Raw genomic sequence first — 14,589 nt, forward strand, 5'->3', positions numbered from 1 at the left:
TAATAGTGGTGCTTAGTAAGATTAGCGCTTATTATTATTATTATTATTATTATTATTATTATTATTATTATTATTATTATTATTGATAATCTTGAACAAACCCCTAAACTTCAGTTTAAAGTCTCATTATTTGCACTATTGGCATGAATGATAACTCAAATCATGTGGCTTGTTGGCATGGGCGGTATTTTCTTTTTTTTTTTAAGCAATTGGACTAACAATTTTGCCCAGAAAACAGTACAGTTGAGAATTTTGCATGGCAAAATGAGAAGAAAAAAAAATTCCATGGACTTTCATTGAAGTATCACAGTTTCGTTGGACCAGTAATACTCTAGCAATCACCAAAAATACCTTAGTAAAAAAATACCTTTTTTTTTTGGATACTTATTGATGTGATAATGGAGTAGGGACAGGAAATTATAGGGAAAAGATGGAGTGAATGGTACTGCAAAATGTTATTATTTGCATTTCAACTCTATTTCATATTTCCCTGTTGCTCTGTCTCTACTCTGAAAATAAAAGCTCAGAGTCTTCCCTCTGCAAAAACCTATTCTGTATCTGATAAAAGATGATGCATACGAGGAGTGGACTCGGACAGCACAGGATAGTACACTGACTCATCCTAAAAGCAGCTGGGAAATGTACTTATTTAAGCCACCATTCCCCCTAAACATTATCATTGTAAGGAGGGTCACTCGGCTGCTTTTGATACAGTATAATGTGACTAATGCTGTTTAGTCTCAACTGTAGATTTTTACAGTCCAAGATAATGCATTATCTGATAATGCAAAGGTTCGCATGAAGGCACCCTCATTACCTGGGGCATTTTTCAAATGTAAAACAATTCATTCTTTGCATACGTTGTGGTAGGCAAGATTATCCATTGTTTGCCTTGCAAACATGCATTGGGCCTAACACAACCTTTTTTTTTAATGTTTTAAAAAAATAAATATATAAATAAAAACGGGTCGTAAAACCCCTTGATACTTCACATTTTGCAAAAAAATATCTGTCTTATAGTACACTCGCAGTCGATGCCGTAATGCTGCGCTCGCTCTGTAAAGAACGCAGAGTTTGATCAGTCTTGCCATAGTCCTTAAAAGAAAAAGAACCTTATAAATGCACTCCTTTCTCACACACTCCTGTGGATCTTTGTTTCTCTAACCAAATTCACTTTGAACTTGTATTGTGCCAAAAGTAATTTGCAACACATAGGGGCACTCCCTCTTCTTTTCTGTTTTTTATCAAAATGAAAACAGACAACACCATAAACTTCCCTTAATCAGATGGCTCTGTTGTGTTGGCTGTGCCTGAAAGGGTTTGGCAGTAAATTGGACGTCGGATTTCTTTTCTCCAAAATCTCGGGGCTGAGGAGGGGGCCAACTTCTCAGAAGAACTCGTCTGAAAAAGCCTTTTGTGGGATTTGGCAAGGGAACAGCCGGCTTTGCTCATGCTTATTAGGCACCCCTGTCACACCAGCCGAACCCTAGAATTAATTGTGATGTGTGGGGATGTCTGTCTCCCTGCACATGTATGTGGGCACATGTAGAGACACCTTCTAGCTCTGGTACAGTTTGTTCTGGTCACGGAGGCTTTATTTGTCAGCTGGACACATTTCTGGGCATATGGGGTGGTAACAAATAAGACTTGCTCTGCCTGTTCCTTTCGACAGGCTGTTCCTTGAATCATTTCAGCTGTTGACTCTGCAAGGATACATGGGTTCCTGATTCTGTTACTTGTAAGCTTACATAATGATTTGAGATTCAAATGATCTCTGTGAACCCATGTAGTTCCTGTGCATTATGATGAACGGATCCATGCAAAGGTTTAGAGTGATACAATAGTAATTCTAGTCCCCCGACCCCCTTCCTTTGGCTTCCGTCATTTATAATTTATCAGTCAAAGTGAAGAACGAGCCCTCCTATTGGTCACAAAGACACACATACAGTCTTACATTTTTATGTTTTTTTTTTTTTTTTTTTTTTCTTTTCTGTTTCCTCAAAGTCTTCAGTGAGGTTTTGTTGCGTTGTTTCTTTAGGATGTTGCAGAAACTGGAAATAAAGCAACATCTTTCCAAATTTTAAATATTATAATCATCTGGTGTCTCCAAACATGCTTTAGTATCTTCAGGTATTCTGGAGATTGAGTAAAATGGTTTGGATTTAATGGACTTTTTTGCAGCCAATTTCCTATAGTGAAGGGAAGTGACATGTGAAGGCCAAGTATGGTCGCCCGGGGAGTGATTGGTGGTTATGTGCCTTGCTCGAGCACCTCAGTCATTTCTTGTCAGTATTGAGAATCGAACCCACAACCTTCGGGTTACCAGTCTGACTCTCTAAACCAATTAGGCCATGACTGCCTTAGATCTCCTATAGGGTTCTACTGTAGCATGATCCTCTAGGATTTGGAGATAGGTTTCACTCCGTAATTGGATAACATCTCGCATATCTTGCGGTTTGGTAACCACTAGTTACCAAACTAGTTTCTAGTACAGTCAAACAATCAGATACGTATTTGGTAGCAGCCTAATTTGTCTTTAGGCATTGCTGGTTACCAATCTTGACTTACAGCCTCTAGATCCATTTACCTTCACACAGTTAGCTTGAGAATTGTGTTTAGAACCAATGAAAGACAAAAGTCAATGCTATTTGAGTTGCATCAAATGTCATTGTTAACTTGAACGTTTTCTCTCTGTCTCTTTCTATCCAGGGTTTCACCTCAGTGGCACAGTCACAGAGCCAGCCACGCAATCCGAGCCAGAGACGACACACAAGGTGGCCATCAGCTTCGACCGCTGTAAGATCACATCGGTGACATGTGGCTGCGGCAACCGCGACATTTTCTATTGCGCACACGTGGTGGCGCTGTCCTTATATCGCATCCGCAAACCCGAGCAAGTCAAACTGCGGCTGCCCATCTCAGAGACACTCTTCCAGATGAACAGAGACCAGCTGCAAAAGCTGGTGCAGTACCTTATCACGGCTCACCACACAGAAGTGCTGCCCACCGCACAAAAACTGGCAGATGAAATCCTGTCCTCCAACTCTGAGATCAACCAAGTACATGGTGAGCAGCACAAATGAAGGGTTGTAACGGTCACATGACCAAAATTCCTTTTCCACAGCCAAATGTTCCATAGAATTGTAAAGAAAAAAAGGCAGGCTTAGATCTAGGGCTGGGCGATAAAACTATAACAATAATTATCGCAATATAATTTTCCTTGATACAAATATAAAAAGCTTTGATAAATGTTTATGTGCTAAAAGCGAAACGAAGCAGCGCTACTTGTTTGAACCGCACCACACGGACCATTTTTCCGCCCAAGCAGATGCATTTACTCTTCAGAGAGTCAGTCCGCTCCTGAACTGCACCATGGTATTGTGGCCGAAATGTGGTATATTCATATCAAATTTTATGATATTACTAATATAAACATGTATTAAAGGAGTAATAGAATATAACTGCAGTATTTTTTTGTTATTAAGCTTATAGCATTTGTATTTCTAATAAATGTATTTAGGCTACTGTTTTTCATCCTAACTCAACTTTTACCCTATGAGATTTCCGTTAATTAACGTAAATTCACATCTGCATACCAACTTAAGTTTCTGCTTCTATCAACCCAAGCTTCTATGAAATGTGTAATTCTAAGAGACAAAACGCATAATATTAGTAATATTGCAGCCTGCACTGCAAACTGTGCCAAAGATACGTGTCATCAAAGTCAGGCAACACAAATTATCACCTGTTAGAACATGCGGAAACTAAGAAATTAATTTTTCTATTAAGATATTTCTTTTGTTAGGGAAAAAAGACTGAAAAAGGATTTCACTTAAGGTTAATATGCATATTTTGATGTAAAAATATTTAATTACAAATGTTTTGAATATTCTACATCAGATTTGTTCACCTGTTTTGTCATGTTCTGACATTTCTGAAGAGTACTTTAAAACCACAGTTAAATGCCTGGAGCGAAAATCTGCTTTTAAACTTGAAAGAAATTTTGACGTTTATCGATATCGACTGATATGAAAAATTTTATCATGCAAATTTTTTTGGCCATATTGCCCAGTCCTACTTTACCTACTTACTTACCTTTTTTAAAGCTTTACTCAACACACTATGCAAAAATAAATTCCATCTCTTCCTGATCATTTGTCCAAGGAGCCTCTGAGACCAGGAAGTCCATCCTCCTGCCCTCTAACCTTGTTTTGAATAGGAATCAAGGGGTCAGGCAGAAGCCCCTTATCAATGTTTAATCAGTGGCTACGCGTTGAATCCGGAATGTGCAGAATGTGTTAACCTGCCAAGATGCTGGATCAAAAGTGCAAAAGGACACCTACGCTAGAGTCCTGCTTATACAAGGACACAGCACCTTCTGTTTATAGCAGTTTGCACCTCACTAGCCCATTGCAGCCATTATAAAGCCATTAAGTACACTAATAATTTACTATTATTCTGAACAGGGTTACAGCCTACCACAATCTGAAGCATTACAACAAGCTCTCTTATTTCAAAGCATTTTACATGCGGCACAGCTGGCTCAATAGATATCCTGTACATTTAGATACACTCATAGTATATAACACCAATGCTTATGTCACACACTGATGGTAATCTACTGTATGTAAGTTATTATTGCTCCCCTAAGTCCACCCAAGCCTTTTAAGAGCTAATCTCTAACTCAGGATGGATCTTCTTATCATATAACACATGCCAAGGACAGGGAAACGTGCAAGCAATGCAGAATCAACGGTTCCGCTTCCATATATAGCATTTATATATGTGTTTAATACCCAGAGGGGCACCCAAAGGGGGCCAATTGGCAGATCGACTCTCTGTGCAGTCTGTATATGAAGCAGCTTCATGGTGTCTTTAAGTGGAATTCAATAGGGCTGAATGTGCTGATATGTTTTGTTCTGGAATGGAGGGTGGGGGTGTTGTAAATCTAAAGTGCATCGACATATTGGAAATACAGTAAGACCTTCCTCAGATAAAGTGATTGCCTCTAATGCATTTTGCTTTTCTTTTTTTTTCCTCCTCTTTTTTCACAGTGGCAATGGGAAGCAATCTTTTAAGAATCAAGCCGCAATAGCTATGATTTGACTCACCTTGGTGGTGTTATTAGTTTGTAATGGTAAAAAAAAACATGGATATTCTGCCAAAAGGAAGTGATATTGATTTTGGTTTTGGTTTAGAGTATGCAGGCTCAGGAACTGCTGTTTTTCGAAGTGTTAATGTGTACAAGCAAATTTTTCTGTCAATTGTTGAATTGCATAAGCTTGTAACCCAAGCCTCCACTCTGTTTTTCTACTGATATATGATATGTGTTATTGCTGAAAATATCCAAAATTTACCGGGTATATTTCTCTCCCAGGGGCCCCCGATCCCACAGCAGGGGCCAGTATTGATGATGAGAACTGCTGGCACCTGGATGAGGAGCAAGTGAGGGAACAAGTCAAGCAGTTCCTCTCTCAGGGAGGATACTATGGCTCAGGCAAGCAGCTCAACTCCATGTTTGCCAAGGTGAGACGCTTTCTGTGTGTGTGTGAGAGAGTGAAATGCTCCATGCGAAAGGTGCTATTATGGTGAATTATGGGCCCATGAAATCCTAGGAGGCCCATTTAAATCAATGTATTTTAATTAAATGTCAAGCTGCCTCTTATTTTCAATAGCCAGTGCAGTTCATTGCTTTACCTGTCTGCTATCTGAATATTTGAAGAACTGCACTTCAATTTTTGATATTGATGCTGAATATAGTGCTGAAACACAAGCATTTTGAAGTCATAGTCCTTTCAGCTAAAACACGTGCTGTTTTTATAAAAACATATGTGGGTATATATGCTTTATGTACAAATTACTTGCTTTATTCTTCAAATTATGATGTTGATTTGTATTAGATACAGATGTGTATTAGTCCTATACTTGATGCATGAGATTAAACAAATATTTTTGTTTGTTGTGCAGGTGAGGGAAATGCTTAGGATGCGTGACTCAAATGGGGCACGGATGCTAACGCTCATCACAGAGCAGTTCATGGCTGACCCGCGTCTATCTCTATGGCGCCAACAGGGCACAGGAATGACCGACAAATGCCGACAACTCTGGGACGAGCTGGGTGAGTTTTGTCTGCTTAACTCGCTCATTCTCGATCATAATCTTTGCTTGTCCTGGAACAACATTCTTATCAACCAGTCAAAATTACCACTGATTTTAGGATGGTTAATGCTTAGGATTAGTTATAAGGTTTGGCCTGTGGCTGTTTAATAGGATGTGGTTCCTTTATCAACAATGTATGTTGGTTCAGGAATGTGTCCTATTAGGCTAAATCATGTATTTCTGAGCTACACAGCACAGCATGCAAAAGAACAGTTTTGCATTTAAGCACTAACATACATCCTCATCCCTCCTCTGTAGTTCTACAGAATTGAATCTTAATCATTATTACTTAGTCTTCTGCACCTTGGTTCAATAGCCTTAAGCACATTTGTGCATGTGCACTGTCTGACCTGCAGCAGTTCAGTCAAGGCAAGTGGATCATAGCACGACTGACTTAGTCTGCGGCGCATGCTGCCCTCCTCTATCGGGATGGCATGAAAGGGCCAGGATCAATGAGCTTTAAAGCTGCCTCCTATTGATCGGGCCATTTAAAGAGGTTGATGAGAGCACATCCTGAAGAGGCTCATTTGAGAGCTGCATCTCTGGCTTCCTCTTCCTCCAAAACGGTTGTAGCTGTAAACAAGACGCACCTGCCGGGATGACTGTGCATTCTGATTTTCAAGAGCAACCACAATATAACTGGAGCGTCTAATAAATGTCCAAGACAGTTCTGTGTTTCAGTTGACAGTCGTGCTGATTGGCCCGAGCACAACAATTCGGCCAATAAGAGCTGCGTGTACATGACAGCAGTGGAAAAAGATGCAGACCAGCCATCTGTTACCTAGATACAAAAAGGCATTGCACAACCCCACCAGTTAAATGAGCCCACCAGACAACCCTACACATGCCAAATTTCATACGATCCCTAGTGCCAGTATTTGACGTTGATGCGCTAGAGCCTCTTTCATTAAATGCGCTGATTTTCCATTTCACATTAAGTAACAAGTCAAAAGCTGCATTCAAGACTAAACTGGTTTAAGTTGTGCAGAAAAATGGGAAAAGTGACAACCTAAAATTCAATCTTTTTATGCTCATTTTACCTTTTTAGTTTCTCACTCTTTTGTAAGCCACACTTCAGTTATAAAGATGTCTGTGCACTGTGGGTTTGCAGGTGCGCTGTGGGTGTGTATCGTGCTGAACCCGCACTGTAAGAGCGAAGAGAAGAGCGGCTGGCTGAGACAGCTGAAAAAATGGGGAGACATGGACATCTGCCCTCTAGAGGATGGCAATTACGGAAGCGAACTGCCCAACATCACCAATGCTCTGCCACAGAGCAACCTGGCTCAGGGTTAGCTTCCCTTCAGTTGATCCAAACTTTGGTTATCCACTTATCTCGATGTCTGTCTGTTGCTCACATAACCGTATTTTACTCTGTGTAGACTCACTGGCTCGGCCTAGAAGAACTGTGTTCACAAGAGCAATGGAGGCATGCGACCTGCACTGGCAGGATAGTCACTTGCAGAGAATTATCAGTAGTGACTTCTACATGTCCCCAGCCTACCAGAGAGAGGGAGAGAGCCTACTATTCAACCCCCAGGGCCTGCCACTGTGGCTGGGTACGTATTTACATACATCTCAGCCATTTCAAGCTATGTTTGACCGTGTTGACTCTGTTCTGAGAAGTCAGTTTGGTGATCTCTAGTCGGTTAGTTTTTCCTAAATCAGACTTTTGAACAAAGGCCCGTTCACACCAAGGACAATAACTATGAAATTTGAATTATTACTCTAATTTTATAAGAATAACAGCTATAATGAAAATTACACAGAAGAACAATATTGTTGGAATCACTTCAAACCTCATCATGCACTTATTATAAACAGAATTTTATTCTGCTTTGGTGTGGACATTAATATAGTCTTCGTTATAGTTCTCGTTCTTGGTGAGAAACGGACCTTAAAGGGATGGTTCACCCAAAAATGAAAATTCTCCCATGATTTACTCACCCTCAAGCCATCCTAGGTGTATATAACCATCTTCTTTCAGATGAACACAATCATCCAAGCTTTATAATAGTATTGAACAGTGTGTGTGTTTTGAAGCCCCCCAAAAATGCATCCATCCATCATAAATATAATCCATACAGTTCCAGGGGATTAATAAAAGCCTTCTGAAACAATTGTAAGAAAAATATCCATATTTAAAACTTTATAATCTAAAATAACTAGCTTCTGCCAGACGATCATAGGAGTATCGTAAGCTGAGACGCCCTTCGCGTTTTCCGCGTTCATCATTGCGCCATGCGTCGGGTCAGAGGTTACTCTTCTGCCACAAATCGATGCATACGGCCATCTGCTGCAAGCCAATTATAGTTAAAGTTTTAAATATGGATATTTTTCTTACAAAAAAAATCACTTCTCTTCAGAAGGCTTTTATTAACCCCCTGGAGCCGTATGAATTATATTTATGATGGATGGATGCGTTTATTTGGGGCTTCAAAATGTGCCCCTTTCTTCACTGTTACTCCACAATATAAAGCTTGGGGGAGCAAATCTATTTTTAGATATATCTCCGATTGTGTTCATATGAAATAAAATAGTCATATACACCTAGGAAAGACCCTTTCTGCTATGTGTTGTAATCTCTCATTTCACTTCTGTATGATGCAGGAGCTTAAATAAGCAGCTTCCATTAAGTTTTGGTCTGAAACATGTAACTTGAAATCTGAGAAACTGCTCCATCTGAGAGGAGCCCCACCATGTTTATACCATGTCATGTGACTTGTTCCAGATCACGTGCCTACAGCATGCGCCAGGGTGGATGCTCTGCGTTCCCATGGTTACCCCAGAGAAGCCTTGCGATTGGCTGTTGCCATAATCAACACCCTCCGGCTCCAACAGCAACGGCAATTAGACATATACAAACATCAGAAGAAAGGTAACACACATTGATCTGATTTGCATAACGTATGGCCTTACTCCATTTGCTCACAAAGGCTTATTTACTTTTTGAGAATGACCATTTCAATATGTATTTGTTGACGCATCAAAAGAAAGCTGGTAGAGTTTATGTCAGCGCTGGAGTAATAATGGTAATTTAAGCATTGATATTTTGTTTATGTTCCCAATACAAGTAAATATTTCTCATTCTGTCCTCAGAACTGCTGCAAAGGGGAATGACCAACACCACCAATCTGGAGGGCTGGGTGGGCCATCCCCTTGACCCCATTGGCTGCCTTTTCGCCACCCTCACGGAGACGTGTCGAGTTGAGGATGACAATACCATGGATACCGGAGGTACACGATTATAGGCTGTCATTGGGCTCTGTCCTTTTACAACTCTCCGAGATGCCTTGGGCATTATTCAGTTCCTCGCTCAGCAACTGGCCTGTGTCTTTGAGAGCTTCATTCAGTCTGCTGGAGCCCCATCTCCTCGCTCTTTACAATTGCCCTCCTTTTCTGTGCAGTGTTAAGGGGTGCTATTGTATCAGAAAGGTCATTCTACCCACTCAGTGGTGTAAAACGTATAAAATCAATCAGCATTTGCATTCCATACATCCCTCCCAGCTCAGGCCAATGGAAAGTGTCGACCATTGTATTCCTGTAATGAGGAACCCACAGAGAGGCATTGTGTCCCTGAATAATACTGGCAAATGGTACTGTGACTTGGAAGAGTTTGTGCATATCTGTGCGCTTGTCCCGTTGTAGTGCTCTCTCTTTGGCCACGGTGCTGTAGCGGTTGTGTTGGGGTCTCTTTGTGCATGTTGTGCATTACACTGTATGTTTGTATATGTGCTAGAGAGCATAGCTCTTTGTTTGACTCTGTTGCACAGTTGGAAACATCTGGCATGTGCTGGGATGGGGGCGGACTCTCGGTTTTAACCAATCAGAATGTCCGAAGGTCAGGATCTTAGCTTAGCAGGAATAGCAACAGCAGCTGCAGCGGCGGCCACAGCAGTCTGGGAAGTCAAAACAGTGCTTTCTCTAACCCTTCTACTTTAATTTACTTAGGCAATTTACTGTACACCAAAACCAAATCTGGATAGAACACCATAGCTTGGTTAAGTTGTTTTGAATGGGTTTTTTATTATGATTGTGAGATGCCAGTAGAGATGTTGTTTTACATTGTAGCCAGATGATGGTGAACCCATTGATCCCCGTCCGCTGCCTACTGTACAACAGGATTGACCAACAGGATCATTTGCAAGGGGGATTTAGGCGAGCTGGTGTTGAGGGTCTAAAATCTTACCAAACAGATGGTGTTTTTTTTCTCAGCTTTCATGCAGACATCCTCAGACATTGATATAGATGCTTTAGTTTGTGGTGTTATAAGTTTGGGGTCAGTAACATATTTTTTTTTTGTTGTTACTTTTATTCAGCAGCAAGGATGCATTAAATTGATTGAAAGTGATGCTTTTACATTTACAAAAATGTTCTGTTTCAAATAAATGTTGTTCTTTTGAACTTTTTATTTATCATAGAATCCTAAAAAAAATGGATTGTTTTTTGATCAGCAAATCAGCATATTAGAATGTTTTCTAAAAGATCATGTGACATTGAAAATTGGAGTAATGACTGATTAAAAATCAGCTTTGCCATCACAGGAATAAATTACATTTTAAAATATTAAAATAGAAAACATTATTTTAACTTTTAATAATATTTCACAATATTACACTTTTCACTATTAATCAAATAAATGCAGCCTTAATTTAAAAAAAAACCTTGGTGACACCAAACTTTTCAATGGTAGTGTATATATATTTGATTTATTTTTAGCAATGCATTTTTATATATTTGCTAAAAAATGATGTCCTTAATGAATTTATTTCTTTACAATGTTTTTGTTCATTTTTTCTTAACAATAAGAACATTTGTAAAAAAACTGTAAATTAACATTTAACAAACACCAATTTGTTTCCTAATAGATTCTGGTGAGCCCAAGCCTCCAGTGTACCAGCATGTGCCAGTGTGGGGATGTCCAGACGGAGGGGAGTCATACCTGGCACTGGCGCTAGAGGTGGCGCTGATGGGTATGGGGCAGCAGCGGCTGATGCCCGAGGGCCTGTACGCCCAAGACAAGGTGTGTCGGAACGAGGAGCAGATTGTGGCCAAGCTGCAGGAGATGGTTCTGGATGACGTTTTGGTGCAGACACTCCGCAAACAAGCCATCCTCCTTTTAGAAGGTACAAACTTTCTTTGTTCTTAATATCACGTCTACTTTTCAACCTTTTGCTCTTGTCGTCACCCCATAGGCACTATCCTCCCTCTGTGGAGCTGTTTCCTCCCCTCACTGTTCTCTTGCTTTTCCCACAACCTTTTTCCCCCATGTGAATCTCTGTCTACTTTTATCTTTTCCTCCTCCCCATCTCTAGCTTGAATGTGTGTGTGTGTGTGTGTGTGTGTGTGTAAGAGAGAGAGTGTGCTATGCCTGTAAAAAGATCTGCAGGCTGGCCTCTGCAGTGTCCCCAACTCCCTTCCCCAAAACAGGCCACCCTGCATCTGAGCCTCCCACTGACATGCGGTGTAACCTTAGAGCAGACATCTGCGCTGCTACTAGGGAGGACAGACTCTGTCAAAGCCCATGAGGCCTTGCCGCCTGTTTGCCTTCTCATCGTCCTCCCCAGTCGTCCCAGCGATATGCTCCACTCAGATTTCTCTCTCACTTGCTCTGCATGCCCTCACTGACTCACCAGCCTCCTGTCCATCAAGCCTGACTCAACCCTGCAATCTGATATGATGGACTTCTCAGTTCTGATGTCTTCTCTCTCTCTATCTCTCTCTATCTTCATATGTCCAGGTGGTCCCTTCAGTGGTCTGGGGGAGGTCATCCACAGGGAGAGCGTTCCCATGCACACATTTGCCAAGTACCTGTTCACCGCTCTCCTGCCGCACGACACAGACCTAGCGTATAAACTGGGCCTTCGTGCAATGAGGTGAGACTCTTTCTCTTCATCCAAAGGCCATGTGTCTTAGTCTATTTATGCTAGTATCCTAAATGTTTATAAAAATCAGTTTTTGCACATTTAAAATGAAGTCTTTCTCTTGTGGGAAAACAGACCAAAAATATTGACTCATTACAGATATTTGTCCAATCGTTTTGTCCAGTTGTCTGGAATGAGAATGTACCTCCACCAAATAGCAAATATATATATATTTTTTTTATGGTTTTTAAATAAGTCTCTTGCTCACCAGGGCTACATTTATTTTGAGAGGAGAAAAGTTATATTGTGAAATATTATTACAATTAATTTTCTTTTTTTTTTTTTTTTTTTTTTAAATGTACTATAAAATGTAATCTATTCCTTCCTAACACTTAAACAGTGGTATATATTAAATCTGAAAAGAGAACTTGTTTATAAATGACACTTCCATACAGCAACTTGCCAAAGAATGTTGCACATTCGTCTTTTTCTTATGTTTTCAATGTGCGTTTTAAATGTATGCATTGTTTTCACCTTTAATTATGACAGTTCCCTAAATTAGATTGGATCTCTACATAGTGTGAGACTTACACTCTCTACCTCCAGCCACATAAAACCTCTGTGGGACCTTATTACTGTACATCTGCACGGAGACATCATTATCTGAGTCTAGATCATCACAGTCCTCACTAATACACAATCAATAGCACTGCTCCCTCTGTGCACCTTCTGTGAGGCTGAGCTAGTGTGGTTTAATATGTTCACTCAGACAGGAGTAGCAGAGCATAGAGCACCGTTTCTAATCACTTGCATTCAGACAGAGCTAGCAGAAACCAGAGCCCTGGTATTTGTGGAAGTAGCACTCTGTATTCTGCTAATCATGTCTGAGTAAAAGGCTGCAGAAATCAGTGAATCGCAACAGAAAATGATGGAAAAAAGGTTGTTGAGCTTATATATTGGTCTTGTTATAGGCTATGTGAATAACTAAAGTCTAATATATGTGTGAATAATTGTCATAGCACCAGGACAAATGACGATAATAATAATAAAAATAATCATTCAGATCATCGCAGGAGGGCTTGAGATCATCATGGGGACTAAGCCTGTGAATAATCCCAGTATAATCATGTTTACTGCAGGCTTCCAGTGCTGGAGTCCACGGCTCCCTCAGGTGACGTAGGGCACCCTCACCATGGCATTTCCATAGTGCCTAGCAGATACCCACGCTGGTTCACATTGGGCCACCTGGAGTCTCAGCAGTGTGAACTGGCCTCCACCATGCTTACTGCCGCTAAGGGTGAGTGCTCATGACGAGTCACATGTGAGGTTCGCTTTAAACAAACTTTATGCGCTGTGCCAGTGTTTAGCTAAGAGAAGTCTGTTTTGTGTCTTAGGTGACATGTTGAGATTGCGGACTGTTTTGGAGGCCATTCAGAAGCACATCCACTCCTCTTCCCTCATCTTCAAATTGGCACAGGATGCCTTCAAGATCGCTACTCCTGCAGATAACCCTCCTGACATCACGCTGCTCAATGTGGCGCTGGAGCTTGGCCTCCAGGTAAATCATCCTCGCGTGATGTCTGGTTTGATTTTGTTCATTATTGAGTGCGTTACCATGCATGATCGTAGACTATTTATGCCAACAACATGTAAGGTCACCCTAAAACATTTGTTTATTGGACATCTAATGAGCCCACATAGTTTTTTTTTGCCCTATTACCCTCAGTTTCTCTCTGCATATAAAACGTTTTTGACCCTTTTCTGATGTTTACACGAAATGTAAACACATTATTATGTACATTTAAAAATTTGGGGTTTGCAATTTTTCTTTTTTTTTTTTTTTTTTTAAGATTTTTTTTTTGAAAGAAGTGTCTTATGCTCACCAAAGCTGCAAAAATACAGTTCGAAAGGAGGAGATTATTGTGAAATATTACAATTTATAATTACATTTTTAAATATATTAAAATGAAAAACTGTTATTTATTGCAAAGCGTCATATGATATTTCAGAAATAATTCTAATATGCTGATTTGCTGGTCAAGAAACATTTCTTATTATTATCAATGTTAAAAACAGTTGTGTTGCTTAATATTTTTGTGGAAACATTATATTTATTGAAGAATCCTGAAAAAAAAAATGTAAAATTCAAAACAACATTTCTTTGAAATAATAAAAGTCTTTTTATAACAATGTCTTTTACTGTCAGTTTTGATCAATTCAATGTATCCTTGTTAAAGTATTAATTTCCTTTAAAAAAAAAAAATCTTACTTACCCCAAGCTTTTGAACAGTAGCATAAAATAAGTTTTCTTTTATTGTCTGGTTTTATATGATGATGTTGTTTTTTCTGATTTCACTCACTATGGTGTATTTGTTCCAGTACACTGTTCTGCATCTTTTGTGTGTCTAATGCAATATGACATTTCTCTGCAGGTGATGAGGATGACTCTTTCCACACTCAACTGGAGGCGGAGGGAGATGGTTCGCTGGCTAGTCACATGTGCTACTGAAGTCGGTATGTATCAAGCAAACTCTGATTTTGATGTGTTTTTCCCTGCCAGGTTTAAATA

General features: G+C 40.0%; 1 protein-coding gene and 1 long non-coding RNA gene across 2 annotated transcripts in view; one reads left to right on the forward strand and one right to left on the reverse strand.

Annotated features, from left to right (window-relative positions):
• LOC125251686 overlaps positions 1-14,589 on the reverse strand; it is a 258,619-nt gene that overhangs the window by 69,575 nt on the left and 174,455 nt on the right. The window lies entirely within an intron of this gene.
• zswim5 (zinc finger, SWIM-type containing 5) overlaps positions 1-14,589 on the forward strand; it is a 45,383-nt gene that overhangs the window by 26,863 nt on the left and 3,931 nt on the right. Inside the window, exons 2-13 of the mRNA XM_048164757.1 lie at positions 2,710-3,066; positions 5,378-5,526; positions 5,968-6,118; positions 7,271-7,447; positions 7,539-7,715; positions 8,888-9,034; positions 9,256-9,393; positions 11,025-11,282; positions 11,897-12,032; positions 13,160-13,317; positions 13,415-13,578; positions 14,453-14,534. Of these exons, the coding sequence (XP_048020714.1) occupies positions 2,710-3,066; positions 5,378-5,526; positions 5,968-6,118; positions 7,271-7,447; positions 7,539-7,715; positions 8,888-9,034; positions 9,256-9,393; positions 11,025-11,282; positions 11,897-12,032; positions 13,160-13,317; positions 13,415-13,578; positions 14,453-14,534 (2,094 nt within the window). The remainder of the gene's footprint in view (positions 1-2,709; positions 3,067-5,377; positions 5,527-5,967; positions 6,119-7,270; positions 7,448-7,538; positions 7,716-8,887; positions 9,035-9,255; positions 9,394-11,024; positions 11,283-11,896; positions 12,033-13,159; positions 13,318-13,414; positions 13,579-14,452; positions 14,535-14,589) is intronic.

The sequence above is a fragment of the Megalobrama amblycephala genome, linkage group LG17 (assembly GCF_018812025.1).
Source record: "Megalobrama amblycephala isolate DHTTF-2021 linkage group LG17, ASM1881202v1, whole genome shotgun sequence".
In the NCBI taxonomy this organism is placed as follows: domain Eukaryota; kingdom Metazoa; phylum Chordata; class Actinopteri; order Cypriniformes; family Xenocyprididae; genus Megalobrama; species Megalobrama amblycephala.